We start from the raw sequence: 24,064 nt of genomic DNA, 5'->3' as shown, positions 1-24,064 counted from the left end.
CTGGCAGACATGGACTTGCTTAAAATGGTCCAGTTAGTGGGCAATGTCGTGTGGTGCGCACCTGTAGGCTCCGAGTGCTTTATGTGGTGCCAGTAGCCCTCACTGGTGCCGTTTAGTGATATGAGAGCCACTCACCCAGGTTAATAAAGGGTGTGCAAAGTAGTAGAGTGGCTCAAATAGTAGTAGTTGTGGCTAGATGGGGATTTTGGGGTTTTTGTTGTGTTGTTATGAAAAAGGAGGAGTGTTGCATGGCACCCCTGCAAGGGGCCATGGTGTCGTCGAGTGTATGGTGTCATGGTCACATGGTTACCCATGTGACCATCTTAATAAAAGGTCCGAGCCGCTTCCGGCTCGGGAGTCGAGACCATCCAGACTCCGTCGTGTGTGTGTGTTATTTGGGTTGGCGCCATGGCGGCGCCCCACCACGTGTGCTGGGCCCAAGGAAGGGGCCCAGCGCCAGGACGGTGCCCCTGCCGGGCAACGCCGTCCGGACGGTGCCCCTGCCGGGCAACGCCGTCCCCTTGTGTATCCCTGGCCCTGTGAGTCGGGCCAGGAGGCGACCCCGGCCTGGGTGCCCCCAGAGCCGGGGCCGCGGTAAGCCGGTGGCCAGCCGGCTGTGTGAGGCGCTCCGGTGATCTGGAGCGGGGTGGGCGGAACCCCCACCCCTGCGTATGCGGCGTGATCGCCGCACTGAAGTGTGTCGTGTCGGGTGCAACCCGACACGAATATGGGGCTGCCCGGTGGACCGGGACAGCCCCCAACAATAATGAGGCAATCCCAGACTAGAAATCTCAGAATGCATAATTCTTAGGGCCATGCAGTACCGAAATATGTTTTAATTATAAGACGGCGCGCCCTTTCATACCACTTAATGTACTGCACACAGTGATATAGACAGAGTTAATCCAATGGAAAGACTTCTGCACGTGACGTGACCACAGACAATCCGGTCACCGCAAATCCACCTTGAATGTTTGCAGGGTACTAATGTTGGTTATCTAGATCCGGTATGAATGCTGCTTTGCGCATGCGTCAAATCTCATTCAAGCCGTCCGCTGGTTTGGAACGTAACGTGACGTCGCTTATCTTGAGGAATTCTGTGGATGCTGTAGGTTGTATGTTGCGCAGAACGTAACGTGTAAAGCACGTGACGAGGCCTCGTTGCTCAGTCCGTTTCTCTAATGGGAACTAGCCAGTCCCCGACTAGTTCTATCACGCTGATATAGGACTACACGTTGTGTACACACGATTGGCCTGAGTGATGGCTGGGATCCTGTTTGAAGATATCTTTGATGTAAAAGACATCGATCCGGAAGGGAGGAAGTTTGACCGAGGTGGGGAAAAGTGATCCTGACAACCCTTAGCAGCCTGCCCCTTTGTAGAGTTTGTTCCACTCAGCGTAGCTTAACTCATTAAATGCTCGTACATCACTTCACAGAGTTTTTTTTTTTTACATCGCCCACCACTCACAGCCTGTCTCATATACGTCAATGTTGCCTTGCCTCGCACTTCACATCCCCTAAAATGCCAGCAATTATCATTACGGAGCATGTATTATATCCCATCCAGGAGACAGCCTGGCTCGATCATGCCCTGCCCCAGAGAAAGCTTGCGTTGTTCCCTTATCCAAATAGAGCGTTTTGTTATGCCCACCAATAAAGACTTTGCATCACACCTCCTCTGAAATATAATTACATGCGTACCTTTCTCAGAGTTTACTTCATACTTCCCACTTCCAGAGACATCGTTGCACACAGATCACTTGTCTGTTTTCGTATATTTGCATCCCATATCTGTCTTCCAGTGAATAGTCCTAATGAGTTACTTCTTCCTTTTGCCCCAAGTTTCTCGGCTACACTGTGAGAGTGAGTCCTTTAAGATGGACCTGATTCTTGATGTGAATATACAGATCTATCCGGTGGACCTTGGTGAGTTGGCATGTGGTTTAAATATTGCTTAGTTGTAGTTCCAGCTTCTCTACGTAAACGCATAGTAATACGGACAAATTATCTTCCAGTCTACCAGTTTACTTATCTGTCCAATTGCTAGCCATCAGCATTATGCGGTACGGATAAATTTGGTGCACCGCCCCACTGGTTGCTTTGTACTTTTCTAAATGCATGTTCCTCCCCCATTCAAAATGTTATTGTATGCAATGTTTTTGTTTTGATTGTGAATGCAGGGTTAATGTTTGTATTGATTTGAACTTATAAAGCTCTTTCGCCAAAGTGCTGTATAGCTTAGTTATAACCATACAAACAATATTTGATGAACAGTTTATAAGTGCAAAACAAGAAGAGAAAATAAAAAATTTGAGAGGGTAGAGAGAAGATGGGCTTTGAGGAGGGTTGTGCAAAAGGTGCAGCAAATGAGTAAGTGAATGGTGAGAGCGAGAGAGTTTCAAAGTTTAGGTGCAAGAAGTGATAGAGCGGAATTGAGATGCAGCACAGGGAGTAGAACCTAGAAGGGAGGAATTGTGATGGGGTATACATTGAGATAAGAGAGGAAAGGTTTGGAGGAGCAAGACCATGGAAGCACTTAAGCTAGGAAGGCCAACTAACAGAGAAGAACAATATTCAATATGGGAAAAAATGAGTGAAACGATAAGTATACTAGCAGAGAAAGGTAAAAAGTGGCAAGCGTGATATAGTTTATAAAGTTGGAAGTGACAGACCTGAGCAGTATTCAGTATGTGAAAACATAGTTTTAGCAAGCAAGAGGGGTAGGAGGGAAGCGGTGGGGGGGAGACGGGGTGGTCAAGTGTTAGTGGCGGGGAAGAGGACCTAATATGGTTGAGAGGCAGGAAATCAGAGGTAATTCAAGATTGGATATCAAAGAGACAGACAGAAACCGTAGAGTGGAAAGTCTGAAAATATGTGAAAGAGAAGACTTTAGTTTCATCATCGTAGAAGTGGCGTAGCTGGTTAGTATAGAGGGGAAAAAGGAGGAGACCAAGAACTGAGCTTTGAGACTGTCCGTGCTGTAAGGGGCAGGGGGGAGTAGAACCAGACCAGGAGACTGAGTAAGAGCGGTCCAACAGATAAGAATTAAACCATTTGAGAACTAAGCCTGAAAACCCAAGGGAAGAGGGTGATGACAGGAGGAGAGAATGATTTACGGTATTGAAAGTTGCGGACAGGTCCCAAAGAATAAGCATAGAAGATTGACATGCAGAGAGAAGAGAATTGGTGACATAAAGAAGAACGGTTTCAGTAGAGTGAGCAGGACAGAAACCAGATTCGAGAGAAAGCAGAAGTGAATATGAGTGGAAAATACCTGTAAGTAGACCACACACTCCCACAAGTTCATAGAGAAAAGGAAGAAGAGAAATAGGTCGTAAATTTGCCAGGATGGTTGGATTAAGATTAGGTTTTTAAGCATGTGGGTGATAGTAACATTTTAAATGAGGATGGAAAGGAGGCTGTAACAAGAGAGATGTCCATAACAAAAGATGGGGATAGATGGAAGGAAAAAGAGAGGGAGGCATTGGGATGGGCACATGAATGTGGGGGAAACTTGCAGTGTCTTAGTCGAATCTGTGTGATAATCTTCGGTAATTTCTCCCCTGAACATTCCCGATGTGCCCAAACCCACACCCCCACCCTCAACACACCTCACCCCAACACTTACCTTGCCTTCCATCTCGCTGGACCCTGAGATGCCTGTTTCCTTTCACTTCTGTAATCAGGTACTGGCGCCGCAGGGTCTTTTTTTTTCTTCTTTATTCAGACAGCTGCAGGGGTGTCCCCTGCAACTCCCGCTCACTATACTGTATATTATGGTGAGCGGGGTGTTGCGGGGGATACCCCGCAAGCCTTTTATTTTTTTTTTATTTTTTTCTTTTTTTTTTTTAACGTACCCCACCAAAACATATATACCACATAAGGTTTGAACTTTTGGTGGTATGCATTTTAGGTCTTTTCGTGGGGTAGGTAAATTGGATTCGGTCATTTCGACCTCTTAGTCAGTTAATGGAGTGATGGAGAAAAAGGAAGAAAGATCAGAAGATGGGGGAAAAATTGGTGAAGGAGGAGGAAAGGAAGAGTGAAGGGCCAAGACCTTATCTGTGAATTTGCAAAGTCCAGAAATGATTCAGAGAGGTCTGGGGTTCGAGGAGAGCAAATAGTATTGAGAGGTTGAAAAAGACAGCGAGGATGATGCGACATGGTACTGTTAGGCAGAATCACATGCAGCACCCTTTGGGAACACTACACACAATTAAGACTACAAGTGTCAGTACAATTTCACCTTTGGTACAAGCCCGTACTACACAGTAATGTGGTAGCAGTGGCTGAGCAGCCAGACTTATCTCAGTTACACAAAGAACCAGCAAATACAGTGATTCAAACAAACACTCAAGGTTTTTGGTAAAAGAATATACATTATTTACACAGTCATTTGGGAAACATGCCACTAGTAAGAGCAACTCAATATCACATATACTACAATACACAACCAAACAGTTTCTGAACAAGTTCAGCTCCCCTGAAGTGGGAGCAAAATGACACTTCAGTTGCTTTAAAAAGGGCTAAAAAGACAAGGTTATAAGAATCAACAGCACAATTTGGCAGGACAAAGGGTTTCAGTTCAATAGGCCTGGGCCAAAGTCAATGGTCACAGTCTTGTATAGGATAGCACAGTTCTGGTAGTAAACGGTTAATTATTTATTACATTTATATAGTGCGCAGGCAGCCCAGGGGCATTGTGACGCTGTTACTTGTAAGGGAACTTAGGTACAGGTACATGTTGTGCCTTGGGTTACAGTGAGGCAGGATCCTGTGTTAAGCTATAGGGAATATCATACATCATACATGATAGTACATCATACATGTTAGTCATTAGAGTTTCGTTAAGTCTTTGCCATGGATCTTAGAAGAATTTGGTCAGACAAATAGATGTTGGTTTAGGGAAGGACAAGCCTTCAAAGTCGGGAAATTTTCACAAACTTTTACCGCAGCCGAACAGAGTTCTGCACCGCACTTGCACAGTATCTTGTAAGAAAAGCTGTAGCTGAGGCAGTTGTTCCTGCAGATCTCGCTGTTCCTGAGCTTCAGTCGTGGGGACAAGGACGACGATGTCGGGAGGTTCCTGCACTGCCCAGGGAAGAGGCCACAAGCTTGGCAAAACGTCGGTTTAAGGTGTGAGTGCCTTAAAGTCCACAAACTGGTTTCCTTCCCCCTGGCTATCCGGTTTTCAACAGCACTCTGAAGAAAATTCGACCAGGTTGGGGATGGTGTCCATGTGGCTTATGAGTTGGTTGTTCCCACCAAACTTAAGGGAAGAAGTTAACATTGAAGGGCATCTCTGTTGATGGAGTTTCAGGAAATTTGGACCTGCAGCAGGGCTTCACCGGTGGACCAGGAGTTGCAGCAGTCGTCTTCCTTCAGCTCGTCTTCTGTTCTTTCGTTCCAGTGATCGAATCTGCTTTCCAAGTCCCAGAGACCTGCTTTTAAACAGTTTTCCCCCATTCATTCAAGCCTGGCTGTCACTCACGCAGCAGCGTGGCTGTCCTTGCCGGAAAGCCAGCCGGCCAATCACGCCAGAGTGCATTCAGGTCTCCTAGGAGACTAAGCAAAGGGAGTTTCGGACACCTCCTTCACATCCTGTCCACCCCAGACACTCAGGCGCCAGAGGAGGGCTTCAGCACTGAAGCCCGCCAAAGGCCAACAAACAAAGGGACCAAACCTGGTTTGTCGCGCAGAGACAAACACAAGAAGGACCTTTCCAAAAAGAAATGGCGAAAAAAGTTGACCGGAGTCTGTTTTTACAGATAGGTCTTGGGCGCCATATTGGGAAACATGGCTGAGCCGCTTTCTTTTTAAAAAAAATTTTTTTTTAAGCTACCGGTGTTCGCGGTCGGGAAAAATCATGGTAGTTTGTTTAAAACCACTGCCACCAGCCATTTCAAGTGGGAAAGGATAACATTTGACTGTTACATGACTGTTTAGACTCATGGGAAGCTAGGCAACCCCTCCAGCACTCTATAGGAAGATAGTGTGTGCTGGGTCTATAAATTTAAAACGACTAGTAAAGTAAATTTAACTTTACATGCTCTTGGAGACAGTAGTCAGTCCCAGAGAAGGTATTTAAACGTTGGGGAGTCTGAAAGACACCACTGTGCCACTGCACTGAGGGTGCTCTGTGACACACGGCAAAAGATGATGCCTATGGAGTTGTTTTAAAACTCCAAAGAACACAAAAGTAAAACTTGCATCAAAATACATGGAAGAGTGGGGAAAAAAAGGCTCACCTTCTTCCCAGGTAAAAAATAAAATCCTAGAAATCCAGCAAAGTTGCTGGGGGTCTCAAAAGGTAAGGGAAATTAGCACATTCTTGAGAATTCTCCCCAACACTCGCCCCCACCCCCATAGACTAAGGGACAGGAGGATTGAATCCACTCCTGGATGAATCGCCTTACTCCAGTCGGTTAAACATCCTGGAGAGACCATCAGCATTTTGGTGGTGACACCCAGACCTGTGTTCAATGGTAAAATCAAACCCTTGCAGACTGATTGACCATCTCAGTAGTTTAGGGTTTTCCCCTTTCATTTGCATCAACCATCTCAAGGGTTGGTGGTCAGTCTGAATCACAAAAGTAGATCCATACAAGTATGGTCTAAACTTCTTCAGTGACCACACAATAGCAAAACACTCTCTTTCAATAGTTGCCCACATTGTCTCAGGTTCCTGCTGATGATGCAAATGGGGTCCTGCCTACCTTTCTCATCCAGCTGACTCAGAACTGCACCTATACCTGTATTTAAAGCATCTGTCTGAACAATGACTGTTTGGTTATAGTCAGCTCTTAGGACTGGAGCTTGACAAAGGGCTTTCTTTAGGCCTTCAAATGCTTGAGTGCACTCCTCATCCCACCTGACCTTTTTAGGAAATTTGGGTGAGACTACATTCAAGGGAGACGCTATGGTCCAATAGTTCTCTATGAAGTTCCTATAGTAACCAGTGAGGTCTAGGGAGGCTCTCACCTGGGCTTGAGTAGTAGGGGTGGCACAGTTTTGTACAGCTTGTACTTTGCTAAGCAATGGCCTGATTTCACCTCCTCCTACCTCATGTTCAAGGTAGACCACTTTGCTCTGACCAATTTGACACTTACTTGCCTTTGCGGGCAGATGGGCCTGCTCAAGAGCCTGCAAAACATATCCTAAGTGGTCAACATGTTCTTTCCAAGTTGGGCTGAACACTGCAATGTCATCCAAGTATGCCATGCAGAAGTCCTCCATCCCATTCAGAACTTGACTAACCATCCTTTGGAATGTAGCAGGTGCATTTTTATAGTCCAAAATGCATTACCCTAAACTGGTAGAGGCCTGCTCGGGTTGAGAATGCAGTTTTCTCCTTGGCATGGTCTGTAAGTGCTATTTGCCAATAGCCTGAAGTGAGATCAAATGTACTGAGGTACTTGGCTGAACCAAGTTTGTCCACCAGTTCATCTGTCCTTGTAAAGGGGTGGGCATCAGTCTTTGTGACTGCATTTAGAGCTCTATAGTCCACACAGAATCTCAACTCCTTGGATCCTGCCTTTGGCACTTGTACAACTGGACTAGCTCATGGACTTGCAGATGGCTCTATTACCCCGATATCAAGCATCTTGTTGACCTCCTCCTTTATGTGGGTTCTTACATGGTCTGACATCCTGTAACCTCTGCTTTTAACAGGTAAACAGTGAAGGCAAGCGCCCCCAACCAGCACGATCCTCCCCGCAATGAGAGACAATGAAGGACTCTCCCAGAATGGGAATAAGGCCAGGACAGAGTGCGGGTGAGCGTAAATGGGAGTTTATCAATCAAAATAGGGCATGCAAAGAACTCTGCAAACTCCGAGAGCGCTCTGTCTGACAATAGCAAAGACAGGCGTATATATTTACAAAACACGTCATCAGAACCTACATACTATAAGGGGCACAAGTTCAATGGGATTGGGTGGCGATGACTAGCTATAGGTGCTGCTGCGATGCGGTTGGCCTTGGCTGGAGGACGTCACTGGTCAGCCTCGTGGGTTGGGCTGGGCCTGGCATGGCAGCCGAGTTCATCCGGGCGGTGTTGTTGTGCCATTGTGGCCAGTGTCAGAGATGAATGTCTTTTCCTGACTTATTTGCCCTATGCCATGCACACCGCAGTCATTCAGTCATTGCAATGTTATCGCTTTTAGTAAATCTATCAATAGGTTATTCTACAGGTTAATGCAACACAGGAGGAATGCACCTTGTGAGGGGTTTGATGGTAATTCGTCAGTGCATGGTTACCAGTGTCCTGTGTGACCGGTACCATAGGTCGTGGGGCTAAGTCTCTGTGCATGGGACGGGCGGTACATGTCTTTCTGTCTCGTTAGAAGTCATTATGAATGGGCCGCTGTATGTTGCCTCAGTATTGGGTGTCTCCATTGCACAGGGTCATAAGTCTAAGGTGATCCAGTGGGTTGTGGGGTTTACGAGGGGGCTCCTTTGGATCTGTGTATTCAAGCGGAGGTTTACTGCTGGGTTGTAAATAATGCAGGTGGCAGGCCGTGGCCTTGGGTGCTGCAGAGGGGACTACAAATCTTTGAAGCGGCTCCAGCCTAGTTGGGGGAGGTGGAGCAGCGCGGCGCAGGCCTCAGCTCTCTGGTATGGCAGACTTCGCAGGGTGGGAGGGGGGATGGCCTTGCACATATTCACAAAGGTATTTTTCTCGTGTGTTGCCGACTTTAAGTGAGAACAGCATAAACATTTGAACATTTTTATAAGGCTTGTTTGGATCACCTGAAAACATACATTTAAACTTAACTACAAGTCTTCTTGAATCTAGCCTGTCTGAGCACCTTATTAGTGCATTATGTTTTAACAATTACAGCGTTTAGTAATATGCATATACATTTGTATTAAGTGAGGTAGACCCGCCACCGTGCGTGGCGGTAATGACATATAAGGGTTTAGACATAAACACATGACTGGCGCATTCGTACACATCTTTCACACGAGCCTTATGTATAACCACAATTGTCCTCCCTGATAGTCTAGCAGCGATGGTTCAGTTATGGCGTGGGACCACGGGGTGTACGTTTTTCAATAATACATATAAAGAATAATCCCCCGGCATGCTTTTTATCACTCGCCCACGCCTGCAGGGGTGTGCGTCCTTCATTGCTGGTGTCATGTAAACATACGTTTTACAATAATTACACATTCTTACAGATTTCTTTAGTAGTAATGGTTTTGTGGGGAGAATATGCGTATTATAAGTGGTTCTTGGTATTTGTATTTGGGTATTTTTCTGCTTTTCATCGGATGACCATTCTACAGTTCTCCCCATCACCCAGGCCTCGCTGACCGGGTCATGCTGGGAGCAGTGATACCCTGCGCAAGGTGAAATGTTACAGTGTTAGTATCTTATGCTAGCTCATGTCCTTCTTGTTCATGGGAACAGGCTCACAGCGGATCTGCCAGGGTGCTGCGGCAGCAGGGATAATTGAAACTCTCCAAGGGTGGGGGCCGCGCTACAGTGCGCTGAGCTCACACCATCTTTGTCAAACAAAAATGGTTTCTGGGCCTAACCAAATTCAATACATGTGGGCAATCAATACATGCGGGCAATGTCTTCAGCAGGTGAACCCTCCACCACCTGGGCCCTGGTGGTAAGGAGGGGACGCCTGATGAACCATGGCCCTCACCTGGGGTGGAGATGTAGGCAAGGGGGGAGGTCTTTTGGACCAGTCCTCCCCTACAACAGTCACCAGTGAGAATATCATGCTGGCCCCAAGGGGTCAAGCCTGGTGATAGTGAAAACAGGGAGGCAAACTGATTTAACAGAAACTTGCACTCCTCCTGTTGTTCAGTTGTCAGATTAGAAGAGAGATTGACTCCTTCTATTTTCTCATCTAAAGGCTGGCCTCTGAGTAGGTCAGGAAACGGTTCACGCTCCTCCTCCTCTTGGGCTGAAGCTAGAAGCAAAGCTCCCACTTCTAGTATTGAGACATAAGCTTTTAGACGGTTGGTGTAAAAGACTCTGGGAGCCTCCTTAGGAATGCCTAAGTCTACCAGATAGTTGACCTCTCAATGTTTTCCCACAACCTTGAAGGGTCCTATCCATTTGTCCTGTAAGGCCCTTTGCCTTGTAGGAACCAAAACTAGAACTTCTGGTCATGCGAATGTTTGACCAGAGCCTGACCTACTTTTAAGTTATCTGATGCTTCTGCCATCACGTGTGACATTCTCCTCCGGAGACCTATCACATAGTCAGTGACTCTCACTGGGTTGGGGGGAAGGAGCCCTCTCCAACCCCTCCTTAATTAGAGCCAAGGGGCCTCTAACTGGATGGCCATCGAGAAGCTCAAAGGGACTAAATCCAACTCCCTCCTGAGGGACTTCTCTATAAGTAAATAGAAGGCATGGCAGTAGAAGGTCCCAATTTCTCCTAAGGGGTTCCTCTAAAGCACCTGTCATGCTCTTCATTGTACGGTTGAACCTCTCTACCAATCCATTTGTCTGGGGATGGAAGGCAGTTGAGAACTTGTAAGATACTCCACAGTTCTTCCACATGGCCTGCATGTAGTGGGGCATAACATTAGATCCCCTGTCATAGACCACTTCCTTAGGAAAACCTACCCTGGTAAAAATAACAAGTAGGGCCTTAGCCATAGCCTGAGCTGTAACAGTTCACATAGGTATGGCTTCAGGATACCTAGTAGCATGGTCCACTACAAACAGGATAAACCTGTTTCCTGAAGATGTTGGAGGGTCTAAGGGACCAGCAATGTCGGTTCCTACCCTCTCAAAAGGGACTCCTCCCACTGGGAGAGGCACCAAGGGTTCCACATTCTTGGCTCCACACTTACCAGAGGTTTGGCAAGTGTGACCGCTCCTACAGAATTTATCTACATCAGACCACAAGTTAGGCCAGTAGGAATACAAAGAGAGCCTTTCATTGGTCTTCTTGAAACTCAAGTGACCAGCCAAAGGTATCTCATGGGCAAACTGTAGGAACTAGAGTCTGCTTTCTAGAGGTACTACAAGTGTTCTGTATTCCCCTGGGATAGACTCAGTTGGTTCACTGTAGAAGAGGCTATCTTCCCAGTACAACCTATGCTTCCCTGGCTCTTTCCCATCCAGCTGGGACGCTGCCTGTTGGTGAAGACACTCTCTTTGACCTCTGCTGAAGTCTGCCCTACAGGGTTCATATTCTGCCAGAAGACTGTAGCTCAGGATGGTCTGCAGGATCCATATCTCCAACAGGAGTAAGGTCTTCTTCCAGCTCTGATTCATCAGCAGCTGATTCAACCACACAAGGTTGTTCCACACACTCGGCCTCATCTGGTGGAGGAGTCGTAGGTGTGACTTTGGACAGTCTCTCAGGGATGCCCTTGTTGGTAGCAGAGGAGTGCTGGCTGGTTTCTTCCTGGATGTTTTAGGTTTCCCCCTTTACTCTTTCTTCTTTGAAATTGCAATCAGTAAATCCTGTTGACTGGGAGTTATAGTTTCCTCTATAATCTCCTCTTGAGCGCCTTTTAAGGTACTCTCTCTGGCCTTCCTAGTCTGCTCCTTTTTCCTTTTGCTGGGAGGCCTGGGGGTGCTTGATACAACTCCAAGAATGTTTAAGTCATTCCCCAACAGGACTCTCCCAGGTACTTCACTCTGCACACTTGCAGGTATATTGACAGTCATGGCATTGCACTAGATGAGAGCTAGTAACTCTGGAAGCATTTGGACAGTGCCTACCGCAAGCTTAGTTAGGTATTTGGGTGCCTTAGCAACATCCTCAACTACAGTAATGCTGGTCTCAGGGTCTCGGATGGCAGGGGTCCCCTGACCATTGTTAATGTTAAAGGATATTTGTACCGTGCACTATCACCACCGGAGTGGTCCCCTGGCGCTCTGGCGGCTCTGAAAAAGGAAAGGGGGGGTGAGTTAGTGGGAATAAGCTGGAGAAGTGCAAGAAAGCAGTGATGTGCTATTGGCAGCCTCAGCCCGGTGGGTCCGCTGGCTGAGCTTGGGGTGCTTTCCGTTCGGTAGCCATCGTGTACTGTTGTGCGAGTCTGTGTGTTTTGTTTTGTTGTTGCAGTGTAGTGAAGTTTGTGCGGTTTGTTGTGCTATAGAGTTGTGGTTGTGTTTGTTTAGAGTTTGAGAGGTGTATGCAGATGTGTAAGATTGTTAGTAAGTTGGTTATTGATTCATGATTGTACGCGTGGTCCAGGCTTGGCAGGTGAATCATATGTCAATCATTGAATCGCATTTCTATCCAGATGCGACACAGGCTAAACTCAAGAATTCCATATAAGTGTGGCACATGCCAACATTCACATTTCTATCCAGATGTGGCACATGCTAAAATTCACAATTCTATCTAGACGCGACGCAGGCTAGGTTGAGGATTCCATCTAAGTGTGGCACTGTTAGGCAGAATCCCGTGCAGTGCCCTTAGGGACCACTACACACAATTAAGACTATAGGTGGAAATACAAGTTTTACCTTTGGTACATGCCTGTACTACTATGTCAGAGTGGTAGCAGTGGCGGAGCAGCCAGGCTTATCTCAAGAGTATATGAGCAGTAGCAGAGATTACACAAAGGGACCACAATTACTGTGACTCAAGCAAACGCTGACTCAAGGTTTCAGGTAAAAAATATAAGTACATTTATTTTTAAACCATTTGTTATTAACACAACACTTCTATTAAATTAAAAACCACACTTTAAATACTCTACAACTGACCAATTCACTTTGTACGGTATAAATCAAGGTAAGTACCCTGTGTTTGAGAGAACCGGTGTTAGGAAACAGTACACGTTACCGTGAATACGATTGCAATCACTTTTTGACAGTTCGGTCTACTAAATAAACGTGTATCCGCGGCAAGAAATGCTACTGGCGCAAAAACACACTTGGCACCTAAGATACCCGGAGAGAGTTGGGGGCAAAAATCATAGGTAATACGTCAGGTAGGCAAACAGAATCGAAGAACACTCATAGGCAGAAATACAAGAGTCAAGAGGCCGGAGCCAGTGTCAATGAAACCGGGTTCCTGTGTTGAGGATCGCACGTCGGATAGTTTGTGATTCAAAGTTGCCAAAAGTACTTTAGATATTGTCCAATGTTCGGAAGCAAAAGTTATAAGAAGGAGGGGAAAAATAAGGGCAAGCCTTATAAGTGAGAATAGGGATTTCACCCAAACGTCCTCAAGCAGGACACAGTACCTTTTCAAAGAAGAAGCTGGTGCCACGGCAGTTGTTCCTGGTGGTAGTTTCCTATAGACCCACGATTCCTGGCTTCGGCACAAAGGACGATGAAGGGGGTCTACACCACAAAGGGATGAGGCCAGCAGCAGTGACGATGAATAAAAGGTGCGCTCCCTAAAAACAGGAGAGGCTCTTCAGGTGGCTATCCGGACCACTACAGCAGTGTGCAGCGATTTCGACCACGAAAGCGACCTCTGGCTGAAGAAGATGAGCTGGTTATCCCCACCAGGCTCAAGGGAAGAAGACTCCGGACTGGATCTCCTCTTAGTCGTTGAAGGGTAGGTAGCTCAGGACTGCAGCAGGGCTTCACTGGTACGGGATAGTTGCAGCAGTCGACCTCTCCTCCGCTTCTCTTCAGTTCCTTGTAGTTCCAGTGACGACTCTGACTTCCAGCCCAAGAGACCTGCCTTTTATGCGAAAAATCCCCCATTCACACAGCCTGGCTGTCAATCGCGCAGCAGGGGGGTTGTCTAGCCCAGACAACCACCTCAGCCAATCATGAAAAAGTGCGACTTGGGTTTCCTAGGATACCCTGTGCAGGGGGTGATTACACCCCTCCCTCACATTCAGCCCACCTAGACACCCAGGCGCTTTGAGGAGGGCTTCTTGGCAGAAGCCTGCCAAAAGACAGTGAACAAAGGAGGCAAATCTGGTTTGCTGTAAAGTAAAACGCAAGAAGGATTTTAACTAAAAGAAATGGTGAATAAACCACACCGGAGCCAAAAGAAAAAGTATTTGGTCAAGCGGGTTTAAGTTTAAGGCTAACACAATAGCCTACAATATTACCACTGTTATATAAGATAACCGCGGTAGAAAATTAGGGTAGATACCACTGCCACCAGCCATGTCTAAATGTTAAATGAGCGAAACAATGCTCTACGAGATACAGATAAAAACAGATAAGAGTTTACCCTTCCCGTACTCCATGTAAGATGGGGTGTACTGGATCTGTGGTTTGACTAAGTAAAGTTAATGGTAACTTTACCCTTTTCTGGGGGATGGTAGTCAGCCTCAGAAACGGATCGGTGGGAAGTCTGAACGACAACCCTGTGTTACTGCACAGACGGTGGTGTGTGACACACAAAATAAGGGGGCTACTGAAGTGGTGTACTCCAGAGTCAACAATCACAAAAACAGGTAAAAACACATAGCAAAACACAAGTAAGAGTGGTGAAAAGCTCACACTCTTACCAAGTGGAAAGAAACAACGCCAGAGATCCAGCAAAGCTGCTGAGGGACTCACTAGATAAGGGAAATTAGCCATGAAATGAGAATTCTCCCTAACAGGCACATGCTGACAATCACAGTTCTATCTAGATGCGACGCAGGCCAAAGCTCAAGAATTCCATCCAAGTGTGGCACATGCCAACATTCACAATTCTATATAGAGTGGCACGTGCTAACATTCACAACTCCATCCAGACGCGACGCAGGCTAGGTTGAGGACTCCATCTAAATATGGCACATGCCAACAACCACCTTTCTTTCTAGATGTTACGCAGGCTAAACTTAAGAATTCCATCTGAGTGTGGCACATGCTAACATTCACAATTCTATATAGATGTGGCACATGCTAACATTCACAATTCTATCTAGATGGTGCACAGGCTAATCTTCATGGTTCTCTCTAGGTATGCTACCAGTGAACATTGTGATGCCGGCAATATTTGCTGTGTAGCCATGAATAGGTTTCGGCTTGTGGTCACATGTCTCTCTAAGAATGCATGGTGTGAGTCACTGTCTTTGGAATACTCTTTAGTATTGTCTGGAATGGAATTATAGACATCTAAAGTTCTGTTGTTCCCACAGACCCAGGGATACTAAAGAAACACTGGCTGAGACTTTCATGGGTTCCTCAGCCAGTAAGTGAAAGTTTCCACTTGCCATTGGCACTTCATCCTCAGGAGAGAAGGCTAAGGAGACCGTGTGGATCCCTGAAGGTTTACCCTTACATCTGGGATCCCCTTTCACATGGTCAGCTGACCCACAAGCATAACATTTTCCAAATGTCTTTATGAATGGGGATTTGTTCTGATCTCCTTCTGGTTTAGCACCAGGAGGCACACTAGCCTGATTTGGTTTCCCAGGGGGCTTACCCTTGTTATGTTTGTGGCCCTCTTTTGTAGTGGAGGTATTAGAATTCTCTTTGTCTGTCTTGTGCTGCTTTCCCTCATCCTTCTTCTGAGTTACCCCAGAATCCTTGTGAGTAGCCCTGTTGGCAACCCACAAGTCAGCAGGCCTTGCTAACTTCTTTGGATCAATTTCCTTAGTCAGCCAAGTGCTGTCTCAGCTCAGGAGAGCAGGCATCATAAATAGATTCCAACATGAACAGATTTCTCATACCTTCATAAGTGTTAACTCTGTAACCCTTAACCAACCCATCTACATTTTTCAAACATTCAGTCACCCAAGTAGCCTAAGGGGTACCATCATGCTTTTTGAGGGTTCTAAACCTCTAACGATACTGAGAAGGGGTCTTCCCAAACCTAGCTATTAAAGCTAGTTTCACACTCCCATACTCCTTTCTGTCTATATCCCCAACTCCAAGGCATAAATTAGTTTAAAAAAATCGATTGGCAGATTTTGCAAATACATTTTTTTTTTATTAGCAAAGAACTGATTTGATTAGCAATTTTGTACTAATATTGAATGTCACCAGAATTAGTTGTACCCCAAGATATAGAATTAGCAAGAATGCAGAAATTCTGTCTATGTACCTCTGAAGTATAACATCAGTGCAATGTCTGTAAAATGTAAAGGTTTGCCGCATGAATGGCCAAACAAAGCTCTAAAACATTTTTCAGTTCAAGGATGTGTGGCTGATATTTCTCCCACCGAAACGGGCAGGAGAAAATTAATTCCCAGCACGGCCACCTGCACCAATAACACATCCTGCTTGCAGAAGGCCTTTGAATTACATTAAAAAGATATTTTTAGAATAAAAAGTTGGGCTAGGCTTTGCTTACCTCGTAAGGCATGTTGCTAAATCACAGTGGGATGGTCCTCTCTGCCTAATCTTCCTCTACACTGCAGACCAATTCCTACAAAATAGGCAAAAAGCAACTCATTACCTACCCACAACAATGCACACTCACTCTGGCGGGGGGGCCTCGAGAATCGACAGCCGAACAAATGCCAGTGCAGCCACTTGCCAACACCCGCCCAGCAATCTGGGACAACGTTGGGGCCTTTCACCTTTATACAAATTAGGAGGTGTGCATGTATTTTGCCCCAGAGCGCCTGTACAGAGCTCTAAGTTTCCTGCATAAAACTGCAGAATCATTGGCTGCATCTGTAATGATTCTGAGTTTTATTTGTTTTTGTTATGTGTTAAAATGCCATCTTCCACTAATGCCAGCTACCAAAAACTGGTGCCTGCATGAGTTTCCGGCGCGAGGGTGGGAGGCCAGAAGAGGGAGAGGGCATGTGTGGGAGTTAATCATTGTGTGCATGCCAATTGGGGTGGGGGGGAGACAAACAAAAGAAATAAAGAACAGGGGTCTGGTGGAGGTAGGGGGAGTTTGGAGGGAGATGGTAGGGGAGGGAGGAAGAAAGGAAGGAGCTGGCCGGGCGGCAGGGCGAAATGAAAAAATAATAAATAACGCACTTACCTGCTCCTCGACTTCTCAGGCCAGGCAGGAAGGACTAAGCCCTGCCCTCTAGGCACACCAATATGAGGCCTAGGGGAGAGGGCTTATTTTGAAATGTGCGCACTGCAGTGACCACAGTGCGGCCAGGGCCTTCGCCACCAGCAGGTTACTGCGTATTCAGCACTCCTGCCTCTTCTACAAGCAACAGGCTGCATTATTACGGCAGGTGCTGGGTGTTGGAGAGCAGCCACTCTCTACCCAGCACCTGCCGTAATAACACAGCCTGCTGCTCGTAGAGGAGTCCCCATATTTATTATTCTTTTCATTTCACCCTGCTGCCCGGCCCGCTCCTTCCTTTCTTCCTCCATCCCCTACCATCTCCCTGCAAACTCCCCCCTACCCCACCAGACCCCTTTTCTTTATTTCTTTTGTTTGTTCATTAACTCACAGAAGTTTGCTTTGAAAAAACAAAGTCAAATGTTTGACGGTAAGGTTTGTTTAAAGGAGCTGAAAGAGCTCACATGAGGAGATGTGTTGGCCAGAAATTGGGTGGAAATGGCCATAGGGATTAGCATTGGCAGTCAATGGGTGGGCAAATAGCCAACACCTACAAGCATTGCATTTCTCCCCATCTGCATTTTAATGCAATAGTTTTGCCTTTTCGGTAGCACTAAAGCACCACCTAATTATATAGCCCAAACTAAAAAGGAATAAAATACCAAGGAAGCCTGCTGCTCGTAGAAGGCCTCTTCTACGAGCAGCAGGCTGCGTTATTACAGCGGGTGCTGGGTGTTAGAGAGCAGCTGCTCTCTAACATCCAGCACCCGCCGTAATAACGCAGCCTGCTTGTAGAAGGCAGCAATCTGTGTTATTACGGCGGCAAGTGCTGGGTGTAAGTGTCTGATGATATTTCTCCCGTTCGGGCGGGAGAAATATTATTCTCGGCCACTTTCTAACACCAGCACCTGCAGTAATAACACAGCCTGCTGCTCGTAGAAGGCCTCTTCTATGTGCAGCAGGCTGCGTTATTATGGCGGGTGCTGGGTGTGAGCAAGTGGCTGAGAATAAAATATCATCAGACACTTACACCCAGCACCCAAAACATTATGAAAAGGGCCCGGCTCCCCCACCCAAACCTCCCCTAGCACTTCCTCAGCCTCCTTACCTGAGAACGTTGAGCCGGAGTGTGAGAGGGGGGCTGAGAACCTCTTCTCACCACGTGGTGACGCCGCATCCGGGCTGAGTTGACAAAACATTGATACAATGTTTTCAGACCAGCCCGGTGCTTCTGCCTCACCTGCAGTGCACGTTGTGCACAGAGGCAACCCTTTTGAAGGCACAATGTTTTTTTTTTTTCTTCTTATTTTGCTGTGGAAATCATATTGCAGTTGGTGCGACATGATTGTTAAAATATACAGCAAAATATCGTGAATTACGATGCGATACCGCTTATTTTATGCCTTGCAACTCCATTACCACATCAGTTGCAACAGGGGGTAGCCTAGAAAAAAAGCCAAGGAATCGGCTGATTCCCTGTAATGTCTTGACTCCCATGGTTCTATTCAAAAGCAGTCAACCAATCCAAAATATCAAGCTTAACCTCATACATACTTACTGCATCTTTGGGCATGCAAGACCTCGTAGGACTGGAAGACCTAGAAGACTCTGGGAGAGAACCAGTTTCAAGAGCCAACGTTTTCATTTGATTCAACTCCATTTCTCTGAGCTTAAGTTCTTGATGTTTGCTCACAGTTTGGGCTTGGATTCTTTTAAACTCCAATTCTAGTCTAATTCATTCCAGAGAGACAAATTCAGGACTTAGGGTTGGACCTGATGGGGTCCCTGTGGTCAAAGAATGAGGCCTATGAGCAGGTGGAGGTAAACCAGGGCCTATATTTCGAGACTCTTCTGCCTCATCAATAACATTTGAGTTACCCTCTGAAACATTATCATCCTCATCAACATGTTCCTCATTTGCTGTAGGGGTAGGTGTTTCAGACCCACTCCTCAGACTTTGGTTTTCCAACAATTGTGTTATCAATTCAACCTTTTTGCCTTTTACAGTGAGATTCCTAGCTTTACACATTTCTCTCAATTGATCAACTGTTAAAGTGACTAGGGTCTCCTGTCTGTAGCTATCCATATCAGACATGATAAAACAATGGCTTCTCTAGTGGTGCTTAGCCTTTTGAAGGTTATTTGAATAAAGGTAAGAGTAGCACTCTAAATGTAACAAGTATACTTGTATCCTCACCACTGTACACCAGTGTTGGGCAGAATCATATGCAGTACCCATTGGGAACACTACACACAATGAAGACTACAAGCGTCGGTGCAATTTCACCCTTGGTACAAGCCTGTACTACACAGTAATGTGGTAGCAGTGGCTGAGCAGCCAGACTTATCTCAAGAGTAAAGTGAGCAGTAGAGCAGGTTACACAAAGGACCAGCAAATACATTGATTCAAACACTTACTCAAGGTTTCGTTGTAAATAAATGTATATTATTTTACCCAGTCATTTGGAAAACATTCCACTAGTAAGAGAAGCTCAATATCACAATCTAATATACTACAATACACAACCAATCAGTTTCTGAACAAGTTCAGCTCCCCTGAAGTGGGAGCAAAATGGCACTTCAGTTACTTTAAAAAGGGATAAAAAGACAAGGTTATAAGAATCAACAGCACAAATACTTTCATAGGCAGGGCAAAGGGTTACAGTTCACTACAACCAGCAATTCAATACGCCTGGGCCAAAGTCAATGGTTCAATGTCTTGTATAGGATAGCACAGTCCTGGTAGTAAACGGTTAAGTCTTTGCCACGGATCTTAGAAGAATTTGATCAGACGAAAAGTTAGATGTTGGTTTAGGGAAGGACAAGCCTTCAAAGTCGGGAAAGTTTCACATACTTTCACCGCGGCCAAACAGAGTTCTGCACCGCACTTGCATAGTACCTTGTAAGTGAAGAAAAGCTGTATCTGAGGCAGTTGTTCCTGGCAGTTCCTGCAGATCTCGCTGTTCCTGAGCTTCAGTCGTGGGGACAAGAAGGACGACGTCGGGAGGTTCCTGCACTGCCCATTGAAGAGGCCACAAGCTTGGCAAAACGTCTGTTTGGGAGAATTCTCATTTATGGCTAATTTCCCTCACCTAGTGAGCCCCCCCCAGCAGCTTTGCTGGACTTCTGGAGTTTATTTTTTACCACCTGGTAAGAGTGAGAGCTTTCCCCCAACTCTTACCTGTGTTTTGCTATGTGTTTCCATCTGTTCTTGTGATTGTGGACTCTGAAGTACACCACTTCAGTAGCCCCCTTCTTTGTGTGTGTCATACCGCACCTTCAGTGCCGTGGCACAGGGTTGTCTTTGAGACTTCCCTCGACTCCATTTCTGAGGCGATTACTGTCCCCCAGAAATGGGTAAAGTTACCATTAACTTTACTTAGTCAATCTACCACAGATCCAGTACACCCCATCCTCCAGGGAGTACTGGAAAGGGTTAACTCCTATCCCTTTTTATCTGTACCTCCTAGAGCATTGTTTCGCTCTTTTAACATTTAGATTTGGCTGGTGGCAGTGGTATCTACCCTAACTTTTCTACCGCGATTATATTAGATAAACGTGGTACTGTTCTTGGCTAGTATATTAGCCTCGAACGTAAACCCTCTTGACCAAATCGTCTTTCTTTTGGCTCCGGTTGGGTTTATTCGCCATTTCTTTTTGTTAAAGTCTAACTAGGTTCGCCTTCTTTGTTCACTGTCTTTTGGCGGGCTTCTGCCCAGAAGCCCTCAAGGCGCCTGGGTGTCTAGGTGGGCTGAATGTGAGGGAGGGGGTGTAGTCACCCCCTGCACAGGGTATCCTAGGAAACCCAAGTCGCACTTTGTCATGATTGGCCAGGGTAGTTATCCGGGCTGGACAACCCCCCTGCTGGGTGATTGACAGCCAGGCTGCGTGAATGGGGTTTTTTCGCATAAAAGGCAGGTCCCTTGGGCTAGAAGTCAGAGAGTCGCCACTGGAACTACAAGGAACCGAAGAGAAGCGGAGAGAACAACGGCTGCTGCAACTACCCCGTCCCGGTGAAGCCCTGCTGCAGTCCTGAGCTATCTGCTCTTCAACGACTCAGAGAAGATCCAGTCCGGAGTAGTCTTCTTTTGAGCTTGGTGGGGATAACCAGCTCATCTTCTTCAGCCAGAGGATCCTCTTCCGTGGTCGAAATCGCTGCACAATGCTGTAGTTGTCCGTATAGCCACCTGAAGAACCTCTCCTGTTTTTAAGGAGTGCACCTTTTATTCTGTGTCGCTGCTGCCGGCCTCATCCCTGTGTGGTGCAGACCCCCTTCAGACGTCCTCCTTCTCGACGAAGCTCCAGGAATCGTGGGTCTGCGGGAAACCAACAGGAACAACTGCCAGGGTACCAGCTGCACCATTGGAACAAGGTACTGTGTTCTGTTGAGGAAACTGGGTGAATCCTTTTTCTTCATTTCCAAGGCTTGACCTTGTCTTCCCTCCTTCTTATAACTTTTGCTTCCGAACATTGACAATATCGAAGTACTTTTGGCTCCGTTGAATCGTGAACTGTTAGACCGTGTGATCTTCGGCAACTGGCCCCGGTGTCTTTCGACCCTAACTCCGGCCCTTTGACTTTTGAACTCCTGTCTGAGCATTTCTTGATTCTGATTGCCTAACCAAAATATTGCCTGTGATTTGTGCCACCAACTCCCTCTGGGTAGCTTCTGTGCTAAGTGTGTTTTTGCCCCGGTAGTATTTCATGTCACGGATACGCGTTTGATTAGTAGACCGAACTGTCAAAAAGTGATCGCAATCGTATGCGCGGTAACGTGTTTTTGTGCCTAACACCGGTTCATTCCACCACAGGGTACTTACCTTGAGACTTACTGTACAAAGTGTGCAAAGTGAATTGGTTAGTTGAAGTATATTTAACGTGTGGTTTTTATTGAAGTTTAATAGAAGTGTTGTGTTTATTACAAATGGTTTTAAAAATGTACTTATATTTTTCTACCTGAAACCTTGAGTCAGTGTTTGCTTGAGTCACAGTAATTGTGGTCCCTTTGTGTCGGTTTAAGGTGCGAGTGTCTTAAAATCCACAAACTGGTTTCCCTCCCCCTGGCTATCCGGTTTTCAACAGCACTCTGAAGAAAATCCAACCAGGTTGGGGACGGTGTCCATGTGGCTTACGAGTTGGTTGTTCCCACCAAACTCGAGGGAAGACGTTAACCTTGAAGGGCTTCTGTTGATGGAGTTTCAAGCTATTCGGACCTGCAGCAGGGCTTCACCAGTGGACCAGGAGCTGCAGCAGTCATCTTCCTTCAGCTCGTCTTCAGTTCTTTCGTTCCAGTGGTCGACTCTGCTTTCCAAGTCACAGAGACCTGCTTTTAAACAGTTTTCCCCCATTCATTCCAAACTGGCTGTCACTCACGCAGCATGGTGGATGTCCTTGCCGGACAGCCAGCCGGCCAATCACGCCAGAGTGCATTCAGGTCTCCTAGGAGACTAAACACAGGGAATTTCGGGCACCTCCCTCACATCCTGTCCACCCCAGACACTCAGGCTCCAGAGGAGGGCTTCAGCACTGAAGCACGCCAAAGGACAATGAACAAAGGGACCAAACCTGGTTTGGCACGCAGAGACAAACACAAGAAGGACCTTTCCAAAAAGAAATGGTGAAAAAAGTTGACCGGCGTCTGTTTTTACAGATGGGTCTTGGGCGCCATATTGGGAAACATGGCTGACCCGATTTTTAGCTACCGGCATTCGATTTCGGGAAAAATCATGGTAGTTTGTTTAAAACCACTGCCACCAGCCGTTTCAAGTGGGAAAGGGTAACATTTGACTGTTACATGAGTGTTTAGACTCAGAGGAAGCTAGGCAACCTCTCCAGCACTCGATAGGAAGTTTGTGTGTGCTGGGTCTGTAAATTTAAAAATACTAGTTAAGTCAATTTAACTTTTACATGCTCTGGCAGACAGTAGAAGGTTTAAACCTTGGCGAGTCTGAAAGACACCCCTGTGCCACTGCACTGAGGGTGCTGTGTGACACACAGAAAAAGATAATGCCTATTGAGTTGTTTTAAAACTCCATATCCAAAGAACACAAAAGTAAAACGCACATCGAAATACATGGAAGAGTGGGAAAAAAAGGCTTGCACTCTTCCCAGATAAAAAAAAAATCAAATCCTAGAAATCCAGCAAAGTTGCTGGGGGTCTCAAAAGGTAAGGGAAATTAGCACATTCTTGAGAATTCAGGTACAATCAGAGAAATAGCATTTATTATCCATGAACAAAGAACTTCGAAAGATGAGTCGAGAGGGAAGGATGGCGAGGTCAGCTAGATACTGGGATTTAGTTCTATCACCACTCGGCCCAACATAAAGATGTATGTAGCGCAACATGAGAAGGATTACACCATGGCTCAGAGGGCTTACGAGAAGAAAAAAATTAGTGGAGAGGATAGAAAGTCAAGTGTAGAGAGTAAATTAGAATGAATAGAGGAAATTGCCTGATCAAACGACAGCAAGGTGAACTCATTAAAAGCAGAGAGAGATGGACTAAGAAAAGATGATGTATTGAAGGATGGTAAATTGTATTGGGAGAACGTGGCTGAAGTAGAAGAGGATTGAGGATAGGTGTTGGGTAAGATTTCCACAGAGCTGGTAAATCTTCCTTTCCTGGTTCAACTCCAGAACTTTTTGCTTTTCTAGTGGGATATTTTTCATTAATACCTCAGTGAGTAGGAACCTTTTTCCACACTCACCTAATTTTTAACTCTTTTTATGGGTGTCATTTTTAAGACTCTCCATAGTGTCTTTTTAAAGTTATCATGTCTAACAACTTATTGGCAATAAGTGCCTGTTGTTGCTCGGTTGCCCTAGGGGCTCCCCATTTAACTCTCTTGTGCTAACCTTGAGTGAACTACAGTTCCCAAGGGTAGAAGGGATCTCTGGATCCCTTTTACATTTTATTCTGTGAAACCAGCACACCCACCTTATGTGGAGTGCTGGGGAGATACAATGTATCCCCTTTCACATTAAAACTAACAATTCTGTTACACTGACAAGCTTACCATTCATGGCTGGTGGCAGTGATACCTTTTACTAATTTGGTGCACCTTTAATAACAGCTGCAGTAAAGGCACCTAAGGGTGCTCATTTTACCAAAATGGCCCCCGTCTTCTTTTTCTGCCATTTTAGTGTTTCTTGTCGTTTCTTGTTCTTTCCCCTGACATCCAGGGCGGGAAATTCCT

General features: G+C 46.1%; 1 protein-coding gene across 1 annotated transcript in view; it reads left to right on the top strand.

Moving 5' to 3' along the window:
- Positions 1–1,071: 1,071 nt before the first annotated feature.
- POLR2H (RNA polymerase II, I and III subunit H) overlaps positions 1,072–24,064 on the top strand; it is a 77,360-nt gene continuing 54,367 nt past the window's right edge. The window contains exons 1-2 of the mRNA XM_069618780.1: positions 1,072–1,334; positions 1,845–1,928. Coding sequence (XP_069474881.1) covers positions 1,262–1,334; positions 1,845–1,928 — 157 coding nt within the window. The 5' untranslated portion in view covers positions 1,072–1,261. The remainder of the gene's footprint in view (positions 1,335–1,844; positions 1,929–24,064) is intronic.

The sequence above is a fragment of the Ambystoma mexicanum genome, chromosome 10, assembly GCF_040938575.1.
Source record: "Ambystoma mexicanum isolate Mex_15411 chromosome 10, UKY_AmexF1_1, whole genome shotgun sequence".
NCBI lineage: Eukaryota > Metazoa > Chordata > Amphibia > Caudata > Ambystomatidae > Ambystoma > Ambystoma mexicanum.
Note: the sequence above shows the minus strand (reverse complement) of the source record. Positions and strands in the feature narration are given on the sequence as shown.